This window comes from Mauremys reevesii, linkage group 10 (genome assembly GCF_016161935.1).
Source record: "Mauremys reevesii isolate NIE-2019 linkage group 10, ASM1616193v1, whole genome shotgun sequence".
In the NCBI taxonomy this organism is placed as follows: Eukaryota; Metazoa; Chordata; order Testudines; family Geoemydidae; genus Mauremys; species Mauremys reevesii.
This window is the reverse complement of record NC_052632.1, coordinates 18,673,541-18,699,961: the sequence shown is the minus strand read 5'-3', so window position 1 is coordinate 18,699,961 and position 26,421 is coordinate 18,673,541. Positions and strand designations below refer to the sequence as shown.

At 37.8% G+C, this 26,421-nt stretch overlaps 1 protein-coding gene across 4 annotated transcripts in view; it reads left to right on the top strand.

Annotated features, from left to right (window-relative positions):
- Positions 1-26,421, top strand: part of TRPM7 (transient receptor potential cation channel subfamily M member 7) — a 109,735-nt gene that overhangs the window by 42,442 nt on the left and 40,872 nt on the right. For 3 of the 4 annotated variants that reach the window (XR_005585331.1, XR_005585330.1, XM_039490761.1), the window contains exons 4-23: positions 2,821-3,019; positions 4,096-4,309; positions 4,817-4,941; positions 6,259-6,430; positions 9,016-9,190; positions 10,303-10,426; positions 11,114-11,186; positions 11,546-11,646; positions 12,417-12,551; positions 14,070-14,123; positions 16,664-16,804; positions 17,203-17,337; positions 17,951-18,231; positions 19,539-19,767; positions 21,042-21,197; positions 21,282-21,425; positions 22,105-22,233; positions 22,924-23,208; positions 24,819-24,993; positions 25,570-25,696. Coding sequence is in view for 1 of the 4 variants with exons in the window: in XM_039490761.1 (XP_039346695.1) it covers positions 2,821-3,019; positions 4,096-4,309; positions 4,817-4,941; positions 6,259-6,430; positions 9,016-9,190; positions 10,303-10,426; positions 11,114-11,186; positions 11,546-11,646; positions 12,417-12,551; positions 14,070-14,123; positions 16,664-16,804; positions 17,203-17,337; positions 17,951-18,231; positions 19,539-19,767; positions 21,042-21,197; positions 21,282-21,425; positions 22,105-22,233; positions 22,924-23,208; positions 24,819-24,993; positions 25,570-25,696 (3,174 nt within the window). In the remaining 3 variants the exon portion in view is untranslated. Of the gene's footprint in view, positions 1-974; positions 1,206-2,820; positions 3,020-4,095; positions 4,310-4,816; positions 4,942-6,258; positions 6,431-9,015; positions 9,191-10,302; positions 10,427-11,113; positions 11,187-11,545; positions 11,647-12,416; positions 12,552-14,069; positions 14,124-16,663; positions 16,805-17,202; positions 17,338-17,950; positions 18,232-19,538; positions 19,768-21,041; positions 21,198-21,281; positions 21,426-22,104; positions 22,234-22,923; positions 23,209-24,818; positions 24,994-25,569; positions 25,697-26,421 lie in introns of those variants that run through there. The other variant, XR_005585332.1, reaches the window with a different exon arrangement.

Genomic DNA, 26,421 nt, shown 5'->3' with positions numbered 1-26,421 from the left:
ATGTGGCCTCAACCCTCTTTACTACTGTATGTTGTTATATTGGAATTGGAAAAGGTTCAGAAAAGGGCAACAAAAATGATTAGTGATATGAAACTGCTGCCATGTGAGTAGAGATTAATAAAACTGCGACTTTTCAACTTGGAAAAGAGACAATTAAGGGGGGATATGATAGAGGTCTATAAAATCATGACTGGTGAGGAGAAAGTAAATAAGGAAGTGTTATTTACTCCTTCTCATAACACAAGAACTAGGGATCACCAAATGAAATTAATAGGCAGCAGGTTTAAAACAAACAAAGGGAAGTATTTTTTCATACACTGTACAGTCAACCTGTGGAACTCCTTGCCAGAGGATGATGTGAAGGCCAAGACTATAACAGGGTTCAAAAAAGAACTAGATAAGTTCATGGAGGATAGGTCCATCAATGGCTATTAGCCAAGATGGACAGGAATGGTGTCCCTAGCCTCTGTTTTTCAAAAGCTGGGAATGGGCGACAGGGGATGGATCACTTGATGATTACCTGTTCTGTCATTCCCTGTTGGGCACCTGGCATTGGCCATTGTCGGAAGACAGGATACTGCGCTAGATGGATCTTTCGTCTGACTGAGTATGACTGTTCTTATGTTACAACATGCTATTCAAACCCTTCTCTGAAAACAGAATTATTAATTTCCTCATGGGCTCTTCTATGGTGCTCATCACTACAGTGTCTGAGTGCTTCAAGGGTGTCAATTTCTTTTTGCAACCCCCCTGTGAGGTCAGGTGGTGGTATTTCCATTTTCAGTGGGGAGCTGAAGCACAGAGAACAAGGTGAAAAGCTTTCACTAATTCTTGGTGACAAAGTTGAGATGACTAGGACCTGAATTTTTTTTGTTTTGTTTTGTTCAGAGTACTTACCATTACATAGCATTGTACGTTGAAAGCAAAAATCCCATTGACTTCAGTTGCAGCTGTGAGTGTTCAGCACTTCCGCAGATTAGACCTGAGGGTATCAAATCAGGTACCCAGAAAATGAGGAACACACCATTAGTGGCCACCCATGAAAAGTTTTGTTCAAGCGACTTGAATAGCATCACATAAGAACACTGTGGAAGAGACAGGGATAGAATCTAGTTTGCCAGGGCAGCATTCAATTGCCTTAACCTTGAGGCCATCCTCTGTCTTCTTGCCATCTCCTGCCTCATTCAACTTCTGCCACAAATAAGGTAAGGGTCCTAAAGACAACAGTCTCTTTCATTACACAATCTGGTTCATTCCCAGAGCAGGTCTATCCTGTGCACTGAATGAGGCAGGGGTCGTGTGGGGGAAAAAAATAGTATCTGATTACATAATTAAAGACTCTATCATAATGCATACATACAAGCAGAGCTGTCCCTTGGGTAGGCGAATCGGGGCAACTGCTCCAGGCCACGCGCTTTGGGAGGCCCTGCGGGCCGGTGCGATTGGCCAGTGTGGTTGGTCCCAGAGGAGACAGATCTGTCACTTCTGCCCTGGACCTCCCTAGGGATGGCCCTGCACACAAGGCAACCTTTATTTCTGGCATTTTCTAACTGTTGAATGCTTGACTTTGCAACCTTAACAATGTTCTTTTCACGTAGTTTTTTGTGTGTAATTGCCTAGGTTTTGATAAAAGTGAATTAAAAAAACAAATTCCATGATGTGGTGGTATATTGAGACTGAAGTTTCATCAACAGGTTTGGAGCTTTTGGTTCCACAGCACAGAACTCTGCCATTTGAGTTAACATAGTAACGGAGAGCAGTAGTTGATTGTGGTTCTCTGCGGACGAGCACTAGAGGGGGATGAGACACACATTTTGCCATTGGGTTTCACAGATATTTCCTGACAGCAGAGGAATGCTGAGACTTAGGAGTTTGGGGTTCCATTATTGGAAATGGCTGAGTCTTTTGGCTGAATCTTTCAGCTGGCATGTAAAATTTCAGTCCAAATGATTAATGTGGCAAAGATATAGGCAACTGGAAACAGGGTCTTATAATGGAAAGTGTTGGGCAGCCTTAATAATGGGCAGCGCTACCAGCCCTACCTAAAATACTTAGGTTTGATTATTTAAGTTACTTTTTCCTTTCTGGACACTGCTAGTCTGCTGGCTACTCTTAATGTGTTTTAGCTTCCAGTTCACTGCACTCTTTAGCTTTGAATAAGAGCCATCAGTATTTGACATAATTATGAATCATCTGTATAACTTTGCTCTGAATGTTATGGGAACTTTTGTCTTTGGAAAGCTAAAGAAAAGAGGTGGGGAATTAGTACTAAGTGCCAAAATCTCTTGCCAGGTTTGATTACATCAGCCTGACAGTCTTTTGATAGGAGTTACTCATCCAAAGGTTTTCCTATACTTTATCATTCTGCACTACAGACATTAGAGTGGCACAGCTGTACCGCTGCAGCTGTGCCACTGTAAGGTTTCTAGTGTAGTGGCTCTATGCTGGCGAGAGAGAGCTCTCCTGCCAGCATAATTAAACCACCCCAAACGGTACCTATGTCAGTGGGAGATGCTGTCCCACCGACATAGCGCTGTTCACAATGGCACTTATGTCGATGAAATGTTTGTTGGTTGGGAGGTGCTTTTTTCACACTCCGATCAACAAAAGTTTTACTGACAAACATGCTAATGTAGACATAACCCTAGAAAGGTGTAACTGAGGTTCAGATAGTTCATTTATAGGCGTGGACATTCTAACTTTTTCCCGCTAACTCTGCTGTAAAAATATTTGTCCCCTTTAATTACTCCATGCCTCCAAGTACAATGAGATTAATGACTACAAATGTAAAAATAAAATGTAATATATAATCGTAAACAGGTGCTGCTGTGGTCGCTTGGTCAGGCAACATGCTTGCTTTACTGCAAGTCTTGCCATGAAATATACAGATGTCAAACTGGGTGAAAATTTTAATCAAGAAATAGAAGACTGGTCAGTGGAAAAACACACAGAACAGAGTTCAACTGATGCTTATGGTGTCATTAACTTTCAAGGTGGCTCTCATTCGTGCAGAGCAAAGGTATGTACAAAAGACTTTTTCCCCTTCCCTTGACCCATTGGCAAAGATGTTTGGATACTCCATTTAAATCTTGAAATGAAAGGTTTGGCAAGAAGATGAAATGCCTATTCCTGTGTTGTGAGATAGTAGCCTCCCTACTATCAATAGGAGTCCTATTATCCCAAATTTTGACTTCTCTTCAGTCCAGTGGTGTTCTGCTAAATTTCTTCGGTTAATGCTTGTGCTGGATTGAAAGTCCATGGAGACTGAAGTACTCCATTTACCCACAGAAACAGCTACAGCGTGGATAACAGCACTGCAAGTTTCCCTCTCCCTGGCTTGCAATGTATCTCAACCCTGTCCTGGAGGAACCACTTCTAGGAGTGTAAAAAATAGTTCAGTCTCCATGTCCTTTTGTTATTTGGCACCTCTGCTGAGACTGCCAACTAATTAGTACCAATTGTGGTGATGGTGGTGTTAGTGTGGACCCCTGCCATCTGGGAACTAGTCTGAGTAAGGTTTCACTTCTGCCCATTTGCCCCCTCTTCCCTGTATGGCCTATGTTAGGGACATAGCATCATTCTTAACTCCATTACCCCCACCTCCTCTTTGGAGGACGTGGGCGTAATGGGTGGAGGGTGAGGGGGGAGAGAATGGTTGTATTTTTTTTTCACAGTTGAAATATCTTTTTACGTGGGATATACAGACAGAAAATACACTCAGCCTCAGCAATTGAACTGGTCATATTTTGGCAATATTATAGATTTTCATTAATATCCTCAAATTTAGAAATGCTCGTGAAATTGTCACAAAAGTTTTGTAGAACACAGTGTTATTGTGATGGGCCTACATGTAACCTACCTATAGCTTTTGTAAATGCTTCAAAATCTTATTGCCATTGTCTACTTGAATTTTTTGAGAACCTGCAAATACTTGTACTGGGTCTTATAATCCATTGTTCATTAAGTATGACAGATTCATATTTTTCAGTATTCAGTAGTATTTGTTCTCATGGATCTTCCTTATCAATTATGTAATGGTTTATTATAGGAACTTACTAACCCTCACAACTTTTTTTTTTTTTTTTTTGGTCTTAGTATGTGCGATTGTCATATGACACTAAGCCTGAAGCCATTCTACAACTTCTTCTTAAAGAATGGCAAATGGAGCTGCCCAGACTTGTTATCTCTGTACATGGGGGGATGCAGAAATTTGAACTTCATCCACGCATTAAACAATTGCTTGGCAAAGGTCTTATTAAAGCTGCCGTAACAACAGGTGCCTGGATTATAACTGGAGGAGTGAACACAGGTAAATAAATAAAGTATAAATTTTATATAATATAAATCTTCAAATAACAGTACAGACTCGTGCACAGTTTACCCACATTCTAGTTCTTAAATAAAGGTAAGCAGATTCCAGAATGACTGTCTAGTCGGAGGAACAAAACATTTGTATCTCTAAAATACTGTCTGAAGTTTGACTGACTTTACAGTTAAACAAATGAATGTTTATGAATTTTATCTTGTGATATTATGTAATAATATAGAACATGTAAATTGTGCAAAAAGTGTATGTTGCTTCAAAATATGCAGTATTATAGTGCGACTTGTCAGTGTAGAAGACTGGCTGGCATATATGTTGTAAAGTTACTAGAAATTCTCAGTACTCTGTTACTGTTAATGTATGTTTTGTGCACAGTAGGTCTTCCTTTATGCTATCAACTAAAGGAGTTCTCTAATCTTCACAGTAATTGGGGAGGTTAATGCTAATAAGGTGTATTTTCAATATACAGAATGTTTTCTTGTGTATGAACAGGTGTTGCAAAACATGTTGGTGATGCCCTGAGAGAACATGCTTCCAGATCATCTCGAAAGATTTGCACTATTGGGATAGCTCCATGGGGAGTGATTGAAAACAGAAATGACCTTGTTGGAAGAGATGTAAGAATGGGTTTATCCAGTTGAAATAACTTTTAACTGCATGATCTTTTGTATTTGTGTTTTCATAATCTGCTCAGGTTTGCGGTCTCGCTGTCTTTTATGATACTGGGATACTTCTATCTTTGCTCTGGGAGATATAGGGACATCTGTTGTGATTTACAGAGAAGTACTGCTGTAAGAAATTACAAAATGCTAATTCAATAGATTAGACTGTTGTACACTTGTATGGCCCCAAAGAGCAGGTTAGAGTAGCCACAGAATTTCCAGAAAACTTACGCTGTGATCTGAGAACAAGCATAAGAAATTATAATTCCATGGAAAAGTTTCCAAAAAGCTACAAAACCTGACAATACCATAGCGGGGAGATCTTCAAAAGTAGCAAAGAGAGATAAGAGCACAAGTCCCATGGAAAGTAAATGAAACGTGTCTTCCTAAACTCTTTAGGGGTTTTTTCAAGTATCTAGGGATTTAGGGTTGGACTCTCCATTCTTTTAATTAGGGAGCAAAGTGGACTTAAAGCAGTGGGAAGTGGCCATCCCTATCCATGTGGGGGAACTCTCTACCGGCAGAGGTGGCTCTTCTGCCTCTCGTGCTAGCTGCCCACCTCACACTTGGTACAGGATTCGGGGAGCAAGGTGGGGAATGGACACAGCAAAGCAGAGCACCCTTTTGCCTGATCCTCTCCCTGACATAGACTAGTTCCTTGCAGCTCTAGCTTGGACCAGGACCATGCAGCTCAGGATTCCGAGAGGGAGCCACTCCCTGATTAGAGCTCTCCACCCCCTCCCTTGCCTGAGTAGAGTTTTGGCAGGATGGAAAATGAGTTACGCAGAATGAAAGTTCTTTCTCCCCCTTCATAACTGCATAATCACCCTGCACTATTGTAACTTTAAGTGGAAAGTCAGACAATGTGTAAACTACTTTTTAAAATTGTCCTCCTACATCTTGAGACTCAACTCTAAAAATGATATTTCAATTTGTCTGCAGCTATAACACAGAGAGCTTGGTAGATGTCTTCATGGATTCAGGCATATACTTTTTGCTGTCTGTTTTGTTCTTTTCTGCAGTCAGGGTTTTAATTTGCTAGAGGCCTCCTCTCTATAGCACTTTAGAGAAGAATTATTGTGTTGTACAGTAACCCACTTTCCTGCAAGAATGCAGCCTATAGGCAGAGCTTCTGGGTGAAGACATGTGTGCTGGCAGGTATCTGCTGGCTTTCAGTGGTGTCCCTTTTACTTTTAACCAGACCAAATAGCTAAAATTGTGGTGATCAGTCTGGCACTTGGCAAATAATGCCTGTTGTATGTTGTTTTTTAGGTTGTTGCTCCATATCAAACTCTGTTAAACCCTCTAAGTAAACTAAATGTCCTAAATAATCTCCATTCCCATTTCATACTGGTGGATGATGGAACAGTTGGAAAGTATGGAGCAGAAGTTAACTTGCGAAGAGAACTGGAAAAAACTATCAATTTGCAGCGGATCCATGCAAGTAAGTGATCATAATGTCCTGGCAATGACTAACGTAGCTCTGTTCTATTAAAAAATATTGCATGCACACAAACTGTGGTTTAAAAAAAACCCCACATTTATTAAGGTTGTGAAGTGAAGCTCTCACAAGTTAGGAAATGTCAGAATCCAGGTTGCCTTACTACTGTAATGTCTCTTTCCTGCGGATTTTTTCCTGACCGCTCCGCTTTAAACTAAACCAACATAAAGTAGAACCTCAGTTACAAATACCTGGTGAATGGAGATTATTCATAACTCTGAAATGTTCATAACTCTGAACAAAACATTCTTTCAAAAGTTTACAACTGAACATTGACTTAATACAGCTTTGACACTTAACTATCCAGAAGAAAAATGCTGCTTTCCCTTTATTTTTAGTAGTTTACCTTTAACACAGTACTGTACTGCATTTGCTTTTGCTTTTTCTCTGCTGCTGCCTGATTGTGTGCTTCTGGTTCCAAATGAGGTGTGTGGTTGACTGGTCAGTTTGAAACTCTGGTGTTCATAACTCTGAGGTTCTACTGTATTCCTATAGTAAACATCCCAATAGCTAGGTCAACATACAATATTCATAAATCAAAATATTTCCAAATCTGTAACAAACTGCTAATTTTTGGTGTCTGGTTTGAGGCATTTAGGACTTGATTTTTTGGAATACATAACACAATCCCCACTGATTTCACTTGTAATTGTGAGTGCCCTGCCTCTGCAAATCAGACTGCAGAATCTCAAGTCATGCATCCAGAAAATTAGAAACACACCGTCACACACAAAGCCCATCTGTGCAAGAAAAGGCTGTTAGAAATGGCTGAAATACCCTCTTCTCTTCCCACCACCCTCATCATCATTCTGAGGTGAACGGGCTAAAATGTTCTCTGTCAGGTGAACAGTTGAAGTTAGGCAAAGGTATAAGCAACTGCAAAAAAGGTTGCCCAACAATTCCCATTATAAGCCCCCAATAGGTGGTGCTGCTGCCAGTTCCATGTATAATGAAACACCTGAGGCTAAGCTCCCCTCTTTAACTTTTTCCTAAAAATGTATCCTACTTCACAGCCATTACTGTGTCTGATAAATTGATCTAACTGAACCAAAGTGGACACAAGATCCTCTCGAAGGAAACTTAAAGGTGCAAGCAAAACCGATATAACCAGTTTTAAACTATGCCCCCACACAGGAAAAGGCACCAGTTTAACAAAACTGTTTTTTAAACTGATATGAGTTAAACCTGTGTGTGTGTGTGTGTGTGTGTGTGTGTGTGTAAAATCAAGCCCTGAATTTAAGCCACTTTCCAGGAACCCAGTTGCCCATGCAAAATCCATGTCTTGGCCTTTCCGGACATCGCTTCAGCTGCTGCCTTGAACCCTGGGCACTGCTTATGGATTCTTATTGACCCTGCTGCAGCTAGGAGGCTTCTTTCATGGCCCTCTGGGGCTGGCACTAGCCACCCGCCAGTTCTAGAATTGGCAGTGTAGCATCACTAGATCAAGCCAGGATGTATCACTTCAGGCTTTGGAGTGACTAGGTCGTATGTCTTGCCCCACAAGTACTGGTAGCCCTCACTCATCTGATTATCCATCTCCTTTGAAGTTGATCACTTGTAGTTTCATGGTAGGCGATGACTGGAAAATTTGAATTAAGGGTCACTGCCATTTGGGGGAAGGAAGCCCAGGCATTTTGCACTGATCTGCACTCTCCTGTATTAGATTAACATAACGGTATCTGTCCTTTAAGAATATTTTGTAGTTAGTACCTCATAATTAAGGCTAAGATTTAGTTATGGGTATTTTTAGTAAAAGTCATGGACAGGTCATGGGCAATAAACAAAAATTCATGGCCCCTGACCTATCCATGACTTGTACTATAAATACTCCTGACTAAATCTTAGGGGCAGAAGTTATGGAGGTCTCGGAAAGTCATGTCATCGGTGACTTCCGTGACAGACTTGCAGCCCTACTCATAATCCTTAGTCACATGAAGACTGATCTGCACCATTGATGATGAAACCATTACTGATAAGAACGTACTTGAAGGCCCTGAAAATGTTGTTCTGGTTTTTGACATCTTTCCCTCTCTGAAGAATTCTAGACAGTTTTTACATCATGCCATATTCCTTATATATAATATAATGACAAAACAGCCCGTACTTTATTAAAAACATAGTGCCTGTATTCATGTTACTAATCTTTTAAAAATTAGCTTGTTACAAAATATGCAATGTGCTTTTGTGATGCAGAAAAGGATTATGCTTCATCTTATCTTATTGTTTTAACAAGTGGTGTAAAATACTGTGAGGCAAGACTGTGGGCATTAATATGATGTGTTCATACACTGTGTAATTTGTTGGCTGTATATTCACATACAAATATCATAATGATCTCAACTGCTGTAGCAAAGCAATTTTATGTGAGATGTAGTAACTTTTTCATGTTACTTGTTGACCTGAAGTAAACTTGGAAAAGCTTGCATCACAGCATATTGGTAACGCTTAGATCAAAGAACATGAAATATTTTTTTAAAAGGAAGATTAATTTTGGCTTCAATACTTATTTGTTTTTTACCTTTTTGTAGGAATTGGCCAGGGTGTCCCTGTGGTAGCACTGATATTTGAAGGTGGTCCCAATGTTATCCTCACAGTTTTGGAATACCTTCAAGAAAGTCCTCCTGTGCCAGTAGTAGTATGTGAGGGAACTGGGAGAGCAGCAGACATACTGGCATATGTTCATAAGCAAACAGAAGAGGGAGGGTAAGCCTACATCTGATTAACACTTTGACTAATAGTGCTAGACTTGTTTGAGAGCACTTTCCATTAAAAAACTTGTGTAGGAGCCTCGTGTTCATGAAAGTCAGAGGTTACAAGCAATAACTTCAATCATGCATTCTGTCCAAACTTCCCACACAGCTGTACCAGTAAACCTCAATTCTGAGCTGCCATGCTGTTCCGATTTTGTAAATTGTGTGGTTCTTTTGTAATGCTTCCAAGGGGACAGTAGGATGAAGTGCCCAAACTCATTTTTGCTTGTGACTGAAATCAGAACTGACCCAGAATTCTCAGACACAAGACTAATGTAGTCCCACTATGTTACCAAGCTACCTGAAAATACCACTTGAAAGTATTTTAGCTGTCAGACCGTTTCATTTAACGAGCTGTATGTATAGTAAGAGCTTGACTGAAGAGAGAGAGGAAATGATTCTGTATAAACTGTTTGTTTTGAAAACAAATACCACCTTAAAAGTATTCTGATGGTGTGGGATGTGGCTGCCTACTTGTGAAGTGATGTTCCATACAGGAAACACAATGCATTTGTGTACCATGAGCCTCACTGGCTTCCAGTTAGTTTTCAGGTATACATAAATGGGACCCTGCATATTTAATGCTTTTGTCAGAGACCGCCTTTCCTATTGTGATTCTGAGGCAGTAGAGATGAGCTGAGGTGCTAAAGCTAAGAGCCTGCTAGTTTTAATTGTGAAGAAGATAGGAGGCAGGACATACTCAGAGAGAGGGAGTTCGATTTTTGAGTTCACTTTGGTCCTGTTGATCTGCCAAAGCCCAGATTTTATCATCCGGCCATGCTACGCAGCCTAGCTGTTCTCTTAGGATTTTACTGGAGGTTATTGGGTGGTGGAGGTGCTCAGCTGGTTTCGGAGATTGTGGGGAAAGTCTTAGTTTGTATGGCCCTTAGGAAGAAGGGGGACTTACTTTAGTTTTGGACAATTGTTATAATTGTATTGGTAAAGCTCCTACCTGTACCCAGAGCTTTTGGATAGGAATGTTTTAGACCATTTGAAATATATTTATTGACTTGCTTACAGTTTATGTATAACAATATGGGCTTTTGGTTGTTTTTGTAATCTTAGAAATATTCCTGATGGAGCAGAACCTGAAATCATTTCAACCATCAAAAAAACATTTAACTTCGGTCAGAGTGAAGCAGTTCATCTGTTTCAGACGTTGTTGGAATGCATGAAAAAAAAAGAACTTGTAAGTAGATTTCAGCAAAGGAAGCCTTTTATTTTCAAGCATGTGCACTTGTAAGATCTAATTTTAGATTCTTCTCAGATTGTTTGTATCAATCAGGGTTTATCTTTATGGGATGGACTCTGAACAACTAGGGAAGATAGAATGGTCCCAAATAAAAATCAAACTCCAATTTTCTTGTTCATTTTTCTTACCTTTGGTCAAGTGATTCTGCTTACTGTGATTACAGCTGATTATGTTATTTGGTCAGTGTTACGGTAAAATGTTTAGTCTTAGTGACCATGATTCAGGAAAGTATTCCCTAATCAGAAGGATAATTCAGCACATTCTTAATTTTAAGCACAAACATAAAGTCCCATTGAAGTCAATGGGATTTAGGCATTTTGCTTATGGAGTGATGTTTTGAAAACTGCTTAACTTTTTTACTGAATAGGATGGGTTTAATTACATATTTAAGTATTTTTCTGAATCAGGGCAAGTAGTAGCATCCCAGACTCTAATCCCAATCTTGTGTCAGTATTTAAACACATGAGCTAACAAAGTTCTCAAACTGATTTTAGATTTTTATATTCTTTATGGTGAAAGGCTTATCCCTTGAGCTACAAAATATAGAGGAGATACTGTTTTTAAAAGTGAAATTGAATACTTATTTCAGTATTATGCTGGTTTTTTTTTTTTTAAATAAAACAGATTACCGTATTCCATATTGGGTCAGATGAACATCAAGATATTGATGTTGCAATACTTACAGCACTGCTAAAAGGTGAGGTTTTAAATTTAAGGGCATTTAATAACCCCAAAATGGCACGTTAGTGATATGAGGGAAAATGTAACAGTTTATATAGTACAGTGATATTAATGTATTTTTTGTTTAATTTTTTTCTAAAGTGAGTAATAGTTTTGTTACAGCTACTTACTTATGACATGGATATATGGTGTTAAATAATTAAAAATATATTATATATTTGTGTGTTTTCTTTGGGGTAAAAATATTTGTTTCAAACAGTTTAGGGTGTCTTAATGTGTAATATCCCACCTTAAATTTTGAAAACTTCTGAAATAAGGATTCATTTTATGAGCAACTTAAAGTATAAATGAACATTCTTTGTTTGTTTGATTTAGGTACAAATGCTTCTGCATTTGACCAGCTTGTCCTTACACTGGCGTGGGACCGAGTTGATATTGCCAAAAATCATGTTTTTGTTTATGGACAACAGTGGCTGGTATGTAAATATTCTAGATTAAATTTAGTGGTATTTTACAGGACAGAAGCTAAATTATTGCGAAGAATGAACTTTTTGATTGTGTAGAAATAGTAGAATACTGACATTTTTAGGAGAGCAATTTCTGGACATTTAGCTGCTATGTTAGCTACTTCGTTTTTTTTACTTAAAAAAATAAATCCAATAATTTTAGATATGTGCTAAATGTTCCAAGTACCAGGGAAAAAAATTCAGTACAAAAGATTAAAACTTAACTCTCTTATTTATCAGGAGCTGTAACATCTAAAGATACCGCAACTCATTGGCTTCTTCTGCTTTCATATTACATGATCTTATAAAGCTCTTTAAAAAGAAGCCAGTGGAACAGATTCTTGTTGCTGTCAGTTGGAAGAAACATACATTGGGTATTAAACAGCAGCATTTTTCTTTTCTTGTATTGTCTGTGGCTTGTAAATTGGCTTGGGTACTAAGGTTCAGATTTTGGTTTTCCTTTTTCCATTAATAAAATAACTTTACAGTACTTTTCAGTGAAAGCACAGGGACATTGTTGGAACTAATGGCAGTTCTGACCTTGTTTGTTTTCGAAGCAACTTGCTAAAAGTTGTTAAATACCCTCTCACTATTTCCTTACTTTATTGCTGTATATAAATGAGGCTGTGTTTTAATTTAGTTCTGCTTGATAAGTAGAGGTACATTTATCTCAGTAATAGTCTTTGAATAAGTAATTGGTTTACCACCTTCTCCTCCCCTCCCCTCCCCCCCCCCTTCAGGTTGGATCCCTGGAACAGGCTATGTTAGATGCCCTTGTGATGGATCGAGTTGCATTTGTGAAACTTCTTATTGAAAATGGAGTAAGCATGCACAAGTTCCTTACAATTCCCAGGCTGGAAGAGCTTTACAACACAGTAAGTTAATGACAATTGTAGATAATGTTATATACTGTATTCAGTTTATAAAGTCACAGCTGTAAACTTGTCATAATTAGAAAAAATTGTAAAAATAGCTGGTAGAAAACTCCTGGTTTGTATACGTACTTATTTTTAAAGATTACCTAGAAACGTTATTTTCATGGGCATTTATTCCAGTGGGTCTCAAACTTTTTTACTGGCGACCCCTTTCACACAGCAAGCCTCTGAGTGCAAGCCCCTAATAAATTAAACACACACTTTAAGTTTGGGGTTTGGGGTGGAGGTTGACAGCTCACAACCCCCCATGTAATAATCTCGTGACCCCCTGAGGGGTCCCGACCCCCAGTTTGAGAACCCCTGATTTATTCCGTATTTTTAACTACTTCACTAGGAGATCATACAGAACAGTAGGTGCAACATATAAGCAAAGTTTTATGCTTTTTTGCAGTTAATGTGCTTTACATCTTCAGAGTGTTTTTACAAACAGTATGGTAACTATATGACAGTTACTTTTGGATCTTTCAAGGGAAATTAGAGGGTATAAATAATTTGAATTTTGTTTTAGAAAGCACAAAAATAATCTTTTTCTGTAAGTGAGAGGTGTGGTCTAGTGATTAAACCAAAAGATTAGGAACTAGGAGGCCAGGTTCTACACCCCATTCTGTAAATAATTTTGTTTTATTTTTTGGACAGATCAATTAATCTGTCTGTCTGTCCCCAGTTTCCTCATCTGTAAAATGTGAAAAATATTTATCTTTAGAAAGCACTCTCAAAGTAAAAGATACTATATAAAGGCAATATACTATGGCAAAATAAATGGTTAACGATTAATATTTTTTAAGTGTTTAAATATTTAATATATAGCATTTCACACTTTTAAGTGAATTGTATAGAGATGATTTCATACACTGCTGACATACAGCCGCTTCTGGGATGGAGCATGGCAAATGTTTTAACAGCAATGCTACACGGCTGTTTAGAAAATGAAGATTATTTTATCAAAGTAAAAACTACTTTTACTTAGTAACTTACCACATGACACATTCTTTACTCAGTTGTTTTCATTTTTAAATTCTGCAAACATGAATGGAATTGATTTCTGTGGTTTAAAAGAACTAAAAAGTAAAATGATACATAAAATTTAATGTGGTGTTCCATTCTGTTTGTGTGAGACGAGCTACTGTACATTGACCTGATGATACATACGCGCGCACACACACTCACTCTCGCGCGCTCTCTCTCTCTCTCACGTCTGATCTCAGGGTTACAAGATCAGAAAGGAAAACCAGAAACAAAGGGGAAATGCTTAGCACGTAGTATTGCTAGATGGTGGAATATTTGTATCTGATGGTTGCTCACAGTTTAGAGAGAGAACGTCTTTCATTAAGGTCAATATGCAAATATCAAGTTTTTGCTTTTGCTTCCATGTTCTCATGTCAGTCTTGTGTATTTAAGATCACTTATAATTTAACTGTCCAAAATTCTGTGTTTTCTTTTCTTTGTGTGTGTGTAAAGAAACAAGGCCCAACTAACCCAACACTCTTTCACCTTGTTCGGGATGTCAAACAGGTATGCTTTAAATTTGTGTCAAACAACTGTGAAATAAGATGTTTTGCTAGCAATTTAAGTCTTAGACTTTTAGGTTTATTTTAATATCAACAACAGTTAGCCAGTCCTAATTTTATTAATTAATATGAGTTTCTTAAACCCAGATTTTGAAAGAGCACCTCATACAGTTAGAGAATTGATTCTGAGAAGTAGATGATATTACTGTGGCCATACTAAAAGCATTTTCACAACAATTTTGGAAGGATGATCTGTGGTGATAAGTTAGTAGGTGTGTACCTATAATTTAAAGATCAAGGGTAAAATTTTCAAAATCACTTAAAGTAAAAATCAGTGGGATAATAAAATTTTAGTCCAAGCAAAACTCCAGATCCACAGGCCTTATGCCATGTGGTCATTGTAGTAAGACTTAAGACTCGCCTGCTGTTACAGCAGCAGTAGTGGCTGAAATGGTATTCTAGAGCTATATTCAAAGGAAAATGGATGAGGATCATCCTAGTCAGCTACCTTCTTCAGCCATCTCCTTGTTTAAAAGAGTTTTGAGCCTGATGAAAGAGGAAACTGAAATAGGATTAGTTTTTTGTTCTGTAAGATTCTGTCCCAAAAGAGAAGATACTAGTACTACAAACTGTTAGTCAGCTTCCATTTGAAGTTAGCACCATCTTCAGAGAGTTTGGGGCAAAATAAGACTGACTGTTCCTTGTCTGTTACCCTTGGTATGTAGTACTTTTTAGTGTCCAATTTTTCTTCCCTCAGAGATTGAATTACACCAGTAGTTAAATAGGGCCCAGTCTTGTAAAATGTTTGGGAAGAACTCCATTGACCTCAGTAAGAGTTCTGCATGCAGAGTCACTGTGTATTGGACCAGTAGTAAAGCTAGTATCCAAGGAGCATGTTCTATTAGGAAGAGCTCCCATTCTTCTTGTCAGATGTGGAGCTTGCCAACGTCATTTGCAGCAGCCTCATCAGTGGAGTGCACTCCCTCAGACCACCATCAAATCTGGTCAGAGGGCAGTCATCAGTGATGTGTGACATTGTCTGTCTTTGGCCACAGCTGCATGTGGGATCTTCTTGTTGGCCCCAGGTATGAAGTCTGGCTGCACATTGACCCAGGTCTTTTGAAATCAGTACAGAAGAGTCCATGAGCAGCATGGAGATGAGTGTCTGATGTCAGCTGCAGTCCACTGGTTGGATCATTAGTTTCACAGAGAAATCTGGACAGGGTAAATGGGCCCACACTGGTGCCTGAACAACAAGTGTACTCTTGGATGGTCAAAGAAATCAAGTTTGCCCTCATCTTCTCAACCATTCTGGCCATAATATCCTCATGACGAATATGTGGCGGAGTGACGTTGCTTAACACAGGGAGCCATGGTACTGGTGTGGGTCAAATCGTCCCAGTTACAATGCACATGGTTGAGTGTAATTGTGTGTCAGCCAACTTGATGTGAGACGGATCAATCCAGACCAGAGCATTGTATTCTGCTACAGAGTAACAGAAGGCTAAAACAGATAATTGAAGCATTTGAGCATTTGCTCCCAGTGAAGTGCCAGCCAATCTGTTTGGAAGGTTGTTATGCTACCTCACCTTAGTCATAGTTGTGCTCAGATGGTTAGGATATGTGAGAGATCTATGTAGGGTTACTCCGAGGTAGACCGGATGGGATTTGTGTTTCAAGTGGCATCTGTTGAGAAAGATATTCGGTTCTGGGACTGCTCTGGTGTTGTAAAGATGAAACATACTGAAAAGTGTCTTGGTCACACATGGAGGATAGGTCAATCAATGGCATCCCTAGCCTCTGTTTGCCAGAAGCTGGGATGGGCGATAGGATGGATCACTTGATTATTACTATTCTGTTCATTCCCTCTGAAGCACCTGGCTTTGGCCACTGTCTGAAGACAGGATACTGGGATAGATTGACCATTGGTCTGACCCAGCATGACTGTTCTTATGTCCATGGTTGTAAATGCCAACCACTACAGTGTTTGGCCATCTTAATCAAGTCAGTGTTTAAGGCGTGTTCAAGTTCTGGCAACAGCTTGGACACCTAAGGCAAATGCCATCTGGTATGTGAACTTGCAGGACTGGGTAAACAGAAGGTTGGTTGTGTACAGGTTGAAAAGTGTCGGGGCCATGTCATGTCATGTCTCATAGTCAGACAGCTTGAATTGTTGTGTGAAAGCAGCTGCTTGATTCTAAAAACGATCTTTCTAAAAAGAGTATTTTCTGTTTTGTCCTCCACAAAACCTTAGGTTTTCAGTTTTAACTTATTTTGGCTGTTTAAATGAAAAGAGGTTAATAGCACTTGAGTTACAAAACCAAAAAAACACATACAACCTCCAGATGGAAAATTACTGTACCTGACAAAGTAGAATCTACTCTGCTTTGAAATAGTTTAATATATTAAACCTCAAACAGTCTTTTAGAATAGAAGGCTTAACTCACTCGTTATCTAGAATTGACATACATGTGAAAGTGCTGTAAATAAGTTTAACTATGTTGTAATATATCTGCAAAGCTAAGAGCAGTTTTCTATTTCTAGGGAAACCTTCCTCCAGGATATAAAATCAACCTGATTGATGTAGGGCTTGTTATTGAATATTTGATGGGAGGAACCTACAGATGCACCTATACGCGAAAACGCTTTAGAGTCATATACAACAGTCTCAGTGGAAACAGTCGGGTATGTAGAGTTTGATAACGAGAAATTGCTTAAAATGCTTTACATTTAGGAAAACATGTTTTTAAAATGTCTAAACACAAACAACACTTGACTGCTTTGTGAAAATTATAGCCCAGTCTTGTAAATCTTTGTTACAGGACCGAATCCATTAAGGGCAATGGGACTAGCTGTGTGATTAAGAATTACTCATGTGAAAAATATTTTACTATTTAAGGCTTTTAGCTACCATGTGGAGATCAAATTTATAATCAATGATAAACCATTTCAGTTACATAATTTTTCTGTTAAATAGTCATGCATTCGGCTTTTTATAGCTGTCTCATATAGTGTTTTTATCCAAATGTGTTAAGAAACTTAAAAACATTTAGCATCTTTTTTTTTTTTCCCCAAACTTCCAGCGGTCTGGGCGTAATCCTTCAAATAATACTCCTCAACTGCGTAAAAGCCATGAGCCTTTTGGGAACAGGGCAGATAAAAAAGAGAAAATGCGACATAATCATTTCATCAAAACTGCACAGCCTTACAAACCAAAGGTATGTTTGTGTCATAAGATTTCACCATTTTTTGATTGTAAATTCTTCAAAGTAAGAACATGGGGTGAAATCCTGGCCCCACTGAAATTAGTGGCAAAATATAGTCAATAGATCCTCTGACTTCATACTTTTATGTAAAACGCTTAGCACATTGCAAGGGGTATATAAATAATGCATTTATTTTATTTTAAATATCATTTATAAGCAGTGGTATTTAAGGGCGAAAAACTCATCCTTGGTGTAACATCACTGAACTCAGTTACAACAGAGATGAATATGACCCATTGAAACTACCTGCATTAGTAAAGTGAGCAGGATTTGACTCTAGGTTAGTAAAAAACTGTTATCAATGAGTTTCTTTATCCTACTTAGGAATCTTTTTGTTCATTGCTTCTTTGTCCAATAATTTGCAAAACATTTGGGCAATGTATCCCAGATGTAAGCATGAATTAGCAAGATTTAACTTGAGTTTTAAAAGGAAATTCCAGCTGACTTACAAATATATTATGCAGCTAGAAATGGTGATTGGTGCTCTATCATTGTCAACAATACTTTAAATCTAAATTTGTTCTGATAAAATGTAATTTTCTAACCTTTCTTTTGTGTTTTTAAGATTGATACAAGTGCAGAAGAAGGAAAAAAGAAAAGAACCAAAGATGAAGTCGTGGACATTGATGATCCTGAAACTAGACGCTTTCCTTATCCTCTTAATGAACTCTTACTTTGGGCAGTGTTAATGAAAAGACAGAAAATGGCCCTTTTCTTCTGGCAGCATGGTGAAGAGTCCATGGCTAAAGCCTTAGTTGCCTGCAAGGTGTATCGTTCAATGGCACATGAGGCAAAACAAAGTGACCTTGTTGATGATACCTCAGAAGAACTGAAACAGTACTCCAAGTAATCTACTTTTTATCTTTGTTAAATTTTTTTTATAATCCTTCTTTTAACATTAGCAAAGTAGACATGAATAGAAAACATCTTTCCCCTTTCTGCTACTTGATTACTTAGCATGCTTGAAGAAAAGGGATCTTCTCAAAGTGATTAAATTATATTCTAATACAAGATGCATGTCATCACGTTTCTTATATTGCTATTGGCAAACCTGGTGTTTATATTAAAAGAACTTTGAGCACCTTGACAGATGTTTTAACCTAAACTCATTGTATTACATATGGAGTCTTCACACATTTTAAGGAAAGCCATATATACTGTGTGAATTCGTGTGCATTAGATAATGTAAGCACACCTATCAGCTGACAGAGCAGATTGAAATTCAAACAATGCCCAGTATAGCCCATCAAATTCATGTGAGCGCAAGAGGATCATATGGGATATAATCACTTGATCCAGGGATAACCATGACACTGGGTGCTCTATTCACCACTATGGGCTCCTCCTTGTGGCCCCAAATCAAGATTAGCTCCACTCAGGTCTAACGCCCCCTTCTGTATGCCCTGCCATCTGTCTCACTCACTGTGACTCAGGGTACTCAGGTTTTAATGACCTAGCTGGAAAGCCAAGCCACAAAGTCTTCCCCTTCTGGGATATCTAAGACTTTCCATACCGGTGTTCTAAGACAATCTTCTTGTGCATTGCCCTGATGGTACCACTTCCCCTGGTGGCTGATAGGGGAACCTAGGCCCTTCCACTAGTCTGGGTTCCAGTCCCGGGACCCTATACCTGGCTACTGTGGTCTGCTTTCCCTCAGACCCTACTGTCTTTCCCTCGACTCCTTACTACAGCTTCTTGCTCCTCCTCCTCCTCCTCCTCCTCTCTAGATGTCCCAGTTCAAACTTCCTCTTCCCAGGGAGTAACTGCAGACTACTGAACTCAGTAGCCTTGACTACACCTCCCTGCTCCCAAGGAGTGACTGCAGACTATCTTGCTGCACCCCCTTTTCTGCTGCCAACTTCTTATCTTTATTGTACCCCTGCTTGTTTCTTCTCAGCTGGGTACTATCATTCAGGGAATTATTTAGGCCACATCTGAGGGGAATTAGATGGTCTAACTGGTTAATTGGCCTCTTAACCTCATTAACCACTTCCAGGATGGTGTGAATTGAATACCCCATCACATATCCCAGTTGTTGCAGTGGAAGCAGGGAACTCCCCTCAAAATCCCTGATATTGTGTATGAAAGAAGAAATTCTCCAGAACCTAAAATTGGTAAGCCCATATTTTTTGTGTTTTTTCCCCTTTTTCTAGTGAGTTTGGACAACTCGCAGTTGAACTACTAGAACAGTCCTTCCGACAAGATGAAACCATGGCTATGAAGTTATTAACGTATGAGCTGAAGAACTGGAGTAATTCAACCTGTCTTAAGCTAGCAGTGTCTTCAAGACTCCGCCCATTCGTAGCTCATACGTGTACACAGATGTTGTTGTCTGATATGTGGATGGGAAGACTAAACATGAGGAAGAATTCATGGTACAAGGTAAACATCCTTACAATTCACCATTAGTGTTAATTCTGCTGGCATTCTTATTTATTGTGTTTATGCTGAAGTGGAAGAAAAGCATGTTGTATACAAAGTACTATTCCTATAAAACTTGTATCACTGTAACCCTTATTTACCTTAATAAATGTAGTGAAACTGTTCTACTGTAACTTTTTTAACTTAATCAAGTCTGGACATGTTATTATAAACTCTTCTTTTGATGCTCTATTATCTTTTTAAATAAGGTACAGAAATGTAGAAGGCAGAAAACAGGCAAGTAGCCCTTAATCAGAGGCATATGTAGATTACTGTGAATACTAATCCACTACTAAAAATATAGTGGTGAAAAAAATTAACAACAGAAAATCCACTGTAAGAATACAATTTCATATTCTTCTGCCTTCTACAGGCAGTAAGTAAAACTTGATGTAGAAATAAGCTTTTGCTTTCATTTTGGAAGCCCAAGATGAACAAATGGAGGGCATACAGTGGAACACTGGCACACAAATCTGCAGGATCAGTTGGTGTAAGTTTTCAGAACAGTGCACTAAAATAAGTCCTGCAGCTCTAATTAACAATTGCAAGAGTGCATATCTATTATGGACATGACACTGAAAATTTATTCCATTATTTGGAGTAACAAAGGGAAAATCACCCAAAAAGTGCAACTTTCATACAAAACCTCTGCAAGCATCATCATCTATGTGACCTACTAAAATCTTACATGCCAACTTATCTGTTGACCTCTCTTGCCTTGTAATGGACTAACTTCAATAAACAGTTATTTTATCTAGTACTTTTTATACATGTTTCAGACTTCATTATTTTTCTACCATGACTAGAAAAACTGACGCATGTATAGTTAAACATGCCCTGTCTCTAAGACCATAGCCATGTTCTTGCCAAAATTAGGGGGAAAAGAAATGACCTATGAATTCAGTTAAGCTGTTGCTCTCTGTTATTTAATCTTGGAATACATTCTGTCCAGTGATGTTTAGTTTTGGAACCCACTGATTTATTTTTTTTCCCAAGAATTTCATGAAACATTCTTTATATGCTCACTCCTGGCCTGTAAGTTACATATATAAATAACAAAAAATCTTCTCTCTCCACCCCCATTTTTTTTCTACTAACTACCTGACAAGGACAATTTGGATTATAAAATTATATTTTTACAGGGGATAGTCTGGGTACCAGTATGTATGACACTTTAATATGCTAATGTTAAGTGGAAATACACTTTTAAAATTGCTCATCTTCAATTCTTGTAGGTGATACTGAGCATCTTACTACCCCCTACCATACTAATGCTGGAATATAAAACCAAGGCAGAAATGTCCCATATTCCACAATCTCAAGATGCACACCAGATGACAATGGAAGACAGTGAAAACAACTTCCGGAATACAGCAGAAGAGATACCCATGGTAACATAAAACAAACAAACAAAACCTCAAAGAACAAAGAAGTATTTCTATACTTAAATTCATAACTTATCCTTTTTATGTTAGGAAGTATTTAAAGAAGTAAGGGTCTTGGATAGTACTGAAGGAAAACATGACATGGAGATGCCAACAAAACCTAAGCGACTTCCAATTACACGAAAGTTTTATGCATTCTATCATGCGCCAATTGTGAAGTTCTGGTTCAATACGGTGAGTTTTTGAAGAAAAGCTGTGTAAAATGACATGCTCAAGAACTCTTTTAAAAAATAGTCCATATTTTATGGCTGGTTCTTTGGCCAGCATACAGTTGTTACAAATAACACCAGAGTTGAACTGCTCTTGTCCTTCTAAAACTATCTTCCTAAGAAATGAGAATCACTGGAGTCTTAGAATCTGGCTAGTGCATGCACAGTGTGCAAAATATATCATACTTGCACTACGGCCTGTTTGTCCTGATATGTCATTCTCCTGCAAGGTAACTCGGGATGGATACTTAGCACTCAGATTTCTTTTATTTTGATGTATTATTTTGCCTCATCCAGTTTAGCAGACCTTACATAATTGTTCATTAGTCTAACATATTTAGACGAAGTTATGTGTAATTCATTTTAGATAATTTACACAAATTTGTATTTGACATCCTAAATTATTCTACATTATTGTTACTTTTTTCTTTCGCTCTTGAGGGATGTATAAAGCCAATATACAATATTTTCCCCATTTATTGGCATTTACTACCCTTGTTCCTGTAAGCAAGTACAGTTATCCTACTTACTGTTTTGGTGCACACTGTATCCGATCAGATTATCAAAAATAATCTACACACACTTGAAAATAACTTTATATAGTTACACATCTTAACTTTTTTGCTTACTTGCTTTTTTTTTAGTTGGCATACTTAGGATTTCTGATGCTTTACACATTTGTAGTCCTTGTAAAAATGGAAGAAATACCATCAGTTCAAGAATGGATTGTTATAGCTTATATTTTTACGTCAGCTATTGAGAAGATTCGTGAGGTATGTTTGCAATCTCAGTTGTGTTCTAAATTACTTCACTAATGTCAAGTAGAGCGATATGCTTTAAATGATCTTTATCAAAAGATAATGTAAGTGATACAGATTGAAAGTATTGTAGTGCACTTATTATCTGCATTTCAAGCTATTTTATCCTATTAAAGGCATTATGAATATCTCCTTTTTATATAACAAATAATTTACTACAATAATCAAATCCCCTGTCACTCAAAAAAGGCTAATGGATTTGGATTTGGATGTGGTATATTTTAAGCAGTCATACTGAAGTACCATTAAAAATATGAAAATTAATGGTCTTTCAGCATTGGTCCTGAAACACATTTGTTCTGCAAGTGGTAACCTCAGAGCAGAGCTGAGATTTTAAAAAATGTGCATGGTATTGTGCATAGACTCTCAATAAAAGTACACACAAATGACCAGTTAGTCATCAAACTGATACATTTTAATGTGGAATTGTGTTTGTACATGCAGTTGTGGTAATCACATGTGTAAATCTAAAAATCTGGTCCTTAAATATTTGTATAGTGGAGTGTATCAATTTAACATGGAAGCATGCTCAAACATGCTGATAAAAAATTTTGTTTACTGATAAAATGTTCAAATGGTTCAATGGTCTTGATATGAGATAAATTTGCAGATACCTGTTTTCTTTTTTTCTTTTTCTTAATGTAGATCTTTATGTCAGAGGCTGGGAAAATTAATCAGAAGATTAAAGTGTGGTTCAGTGATTACTTCAATATCAGTGATACAATTGCCATTGTTACTTTCTTCATTGGGTTTGCACTAAGATTTGGAGCAATAGGGAACTTTGGTGACAAAACTCACAAAGAAAATTATGTTTTTGTTGCTGGAAGAATAACATACTGTCTAAATATTATATTTTGGTATGTGAGATTACTGGATATTCTAGCTGTAAATCAACAGGCTGGCCCTTATGTCATGATGATTGGCAAAATGGTAAGTTTTGTTTTATTGAAAACATACCTCTTTCTTTCACTGCATCCATTTTATAATTTTTTAAGAATCTATTTAGAAAAAGGCTACATTATACTGAGGTAATTTTCCACAAATCAAAATGTGCAAATGGGTTAATTAAGATATAATATCTGTTTACGGCTCCTCGGAACAATGGGGGATGAGAGTGGCTTCCCAAACATTTGGTTATAGTCTGTGATATTTGCCCTTCTGATATAGAAAATCCATTTTGTTGAATATGTGCCATTATTGCTCTTCTTTTACAAACATCTCTCAGAACTGAAGAAAAGGCAGCAGTCCTTCCATCTTGCAGCTTGATAAAGATAAATATACAATGTTCATAATCTCAAATATAAGTCATAAACTGTGCATAGGCAGATTCCCCAAATAATCACGTCTCAAAGCAGATTTCCTTCCTCCTGATCAGACAGCATAAACTGAATTTTTCAATACATTCCCTCTTCTATAGAATCTGGAACTTGCACAGAGTGTTAGGAGTTATGAAGGTCATCTAAATAACTCTGCTATAGTGAATAATGGAGGTAAAAACATCTCACTGTGAGATATATGAACTGCTGGATGATAAAATCAGAACTAGGGGAGTAAGATGTATGCCCTGGTTCTATTTCTGTGTCATACTCATTTTCCGAGCTTGGGAAAACTGTACCTACACTGTGCTTAACCTCACAGATTGTGTAGGAGGGAGGAGGAGTATATCAAGTTCCTAAAGAAAGGTGGGTACAGTAAATTGCGTTCCAAGCTGTAAGAGCATACAATAGTTTGGTGGGAGGAAAAAACGAAGATGAAGGTTTGTGGTCTTGTGCTGAATTTTAGCTGGCTGAATCCTCTAACACAGGGGTCTGCAACCTTTCAGAAGTGATGTACCAAGTCTTCATTTATTCACTCTAATTTAAGGTTTCATGTGCCAGTAATACATTTTAATGTTTTTAGAAGGTCTCTTTCTCTAAGTCTATAACTAAACTATTGTTGTATATAAGGTAAAGAAGGTTTTTAAAATGTTTAAGAAGCTTCAGTTAAAATTAAATTAAAATGTAGACCCCCCCCCCCGGACCAGAGGCCAGGACCCAGGCATGAGAGTGCCACTGAAAATCAGCTCGCGTGACACAGGTTGCCTACCCCTGCTCTAACCCCATTATAAATTCCTCAAAAACTGCTTAAAATTGCAAAATGCACAAAATTCCTTAAGCTTGCACTAGAAATTTGCTGCTATAACTGTATAAAAGCTTGCTTTAATCATATGGAAGCTGAGTATACTTCAGTGCTGGTTAATACAGTACTTTAAAAATAAAAAGAATTAAAATAGCATGTCAGACTGCTGCAAAACTTAGTTGTATGGTTTATTCCTTTTAGTTTAAGGAATAAGTATGGTAAATCCTTATCCTCAGTTTGCTAACCCCCAAATCTGTTTGTTTTTATATATATATATATATATAGATCTAGATAGACACAAAGTTAAATATTGATACATTTTGGAGATCGAGTAATTACACAAGTGTTTTGAAACCATAATTGCCAAAGCTTTTATTTGGTAAACTTTTTGAGTTTTCTTAACTTGAACTTTTTTTAAACAGGTGGCCAACATGTTCTACATTGTAGTGATTATGGCACTCGTACTGCTTAGTTTTGGTGTTCCCAGGAAGGCAATACTCCATCCTAATGAAGCACCATCTTGGACTCTTGCTAGAGATATTGTGTTTCATCCATACTGGATGATTTTTGGTGAAGTTTATGCATATGAAATTGATGGTAAGATGATGCAATTTTAGAACAATTTATGGAAACTCTCAAGGATTAATGATATTTTTTTCCAGATGCTGATAGGCTGAGGTGTATTGGTGAAACACGAATTTAGTTAGTAGTATTGGATTACCTTTTCTTCTTGAGGTATGCCCGTTAAGTCCCAGATGTCCAAATGTAGGGAACCCTTTGTCTTGCTTATGCTGAAAAAAGCTTAAACATGACCTAGAATGAAAACTTTTGTTCCTTTTTTGGCCAAAAGGGGAAGTGTCTTCCAATTGGGCTAATCCTAGAGCTGTATTTATCGCATATGCAACCATCATGCCAAGATTTTGTTTCTGTGAGCTGAAAAAGCATTTTACTTAACTGATAAAGACCACTCAGTAACTACAGGATGCCTCTCTCTCCTGTAACTTTTTAAAAACTGTTCCTAGTGGTATTTTTTTAAAAGAACAAATTACAGGATAGATGCATAAAGCTAGTTATTGCACAATCTTTGAGTGATTCTTTCAGCATCTCTATCTGCTATAAGTATTAAAAGTCCTCTCTAAAAGAAAATATGGTCTCTGTGTTTTCTCACCAAAGCATGTGCAAATGATTCAACAGTTCGCGAACTCTGTGGACCTGGAACATGGCTGACCCCATTTCTTCAAGCTGTCTACCTCTTTGTACAGTACATTATTATGGTTAATCTCCTTATTGCATTTTTCAAGTAAGTATATTGTTACTTTCAGATAATTGTTAATCTGGTGATAAGTACATATCTAACTTGAATAAACTAATTAAAAATAGTTGGGTAGCCTGATGGCAGTGGAAGGCACTGCTGTTTGTTGGCTGTGTTTTCTTCAGGTGCTAATCTTGATCCATTACTCTTCAGCACTGTAGGGACAGTCTGCCCAGCTCCTAGGGCAGAGGGTTTGTGATACACCCTGCTCGTGATGCTATGCTTTCTGAAGGCACTATGTCTAGCCCAAAATTGCAGAGAGGCTAAATGCAACAGAGGGAGAGGAGAATTTGCAGCCCTGCCCCCCTCCTCTCCTTTCAAAAATAAAAAAGAACAAAATTCGTTCTTGGGTTTATTGCTCCACTGGCATAACTTCATATCGAGAATGTTATTCCAAAGTGCAAATGTAATTTTTTTGGTTTTTTGTTTTTTTTAAATAAAGATCTTGCCTAGGGATAGCTATAGAGACGTTTTAAAATCAAATTTTGCTTATCTTTCTACTCCATTAAAAAACTATTTTGAAAAAGCATTTGTAATAGTACACAGCTCATTAAAACTGAAGACTTGCTTAATCCATGATTGGTGGGCCTGCTTCCAATTTTCAAGAAAAGCAGCAAAGAATCCTGTGGCACCTTATAGACTAACAGACGTTTTGCAGCATGAGCTTTCGTGGGTGAATGCCCACTTCGTCGGATGCAGGAGTGGAAATATCC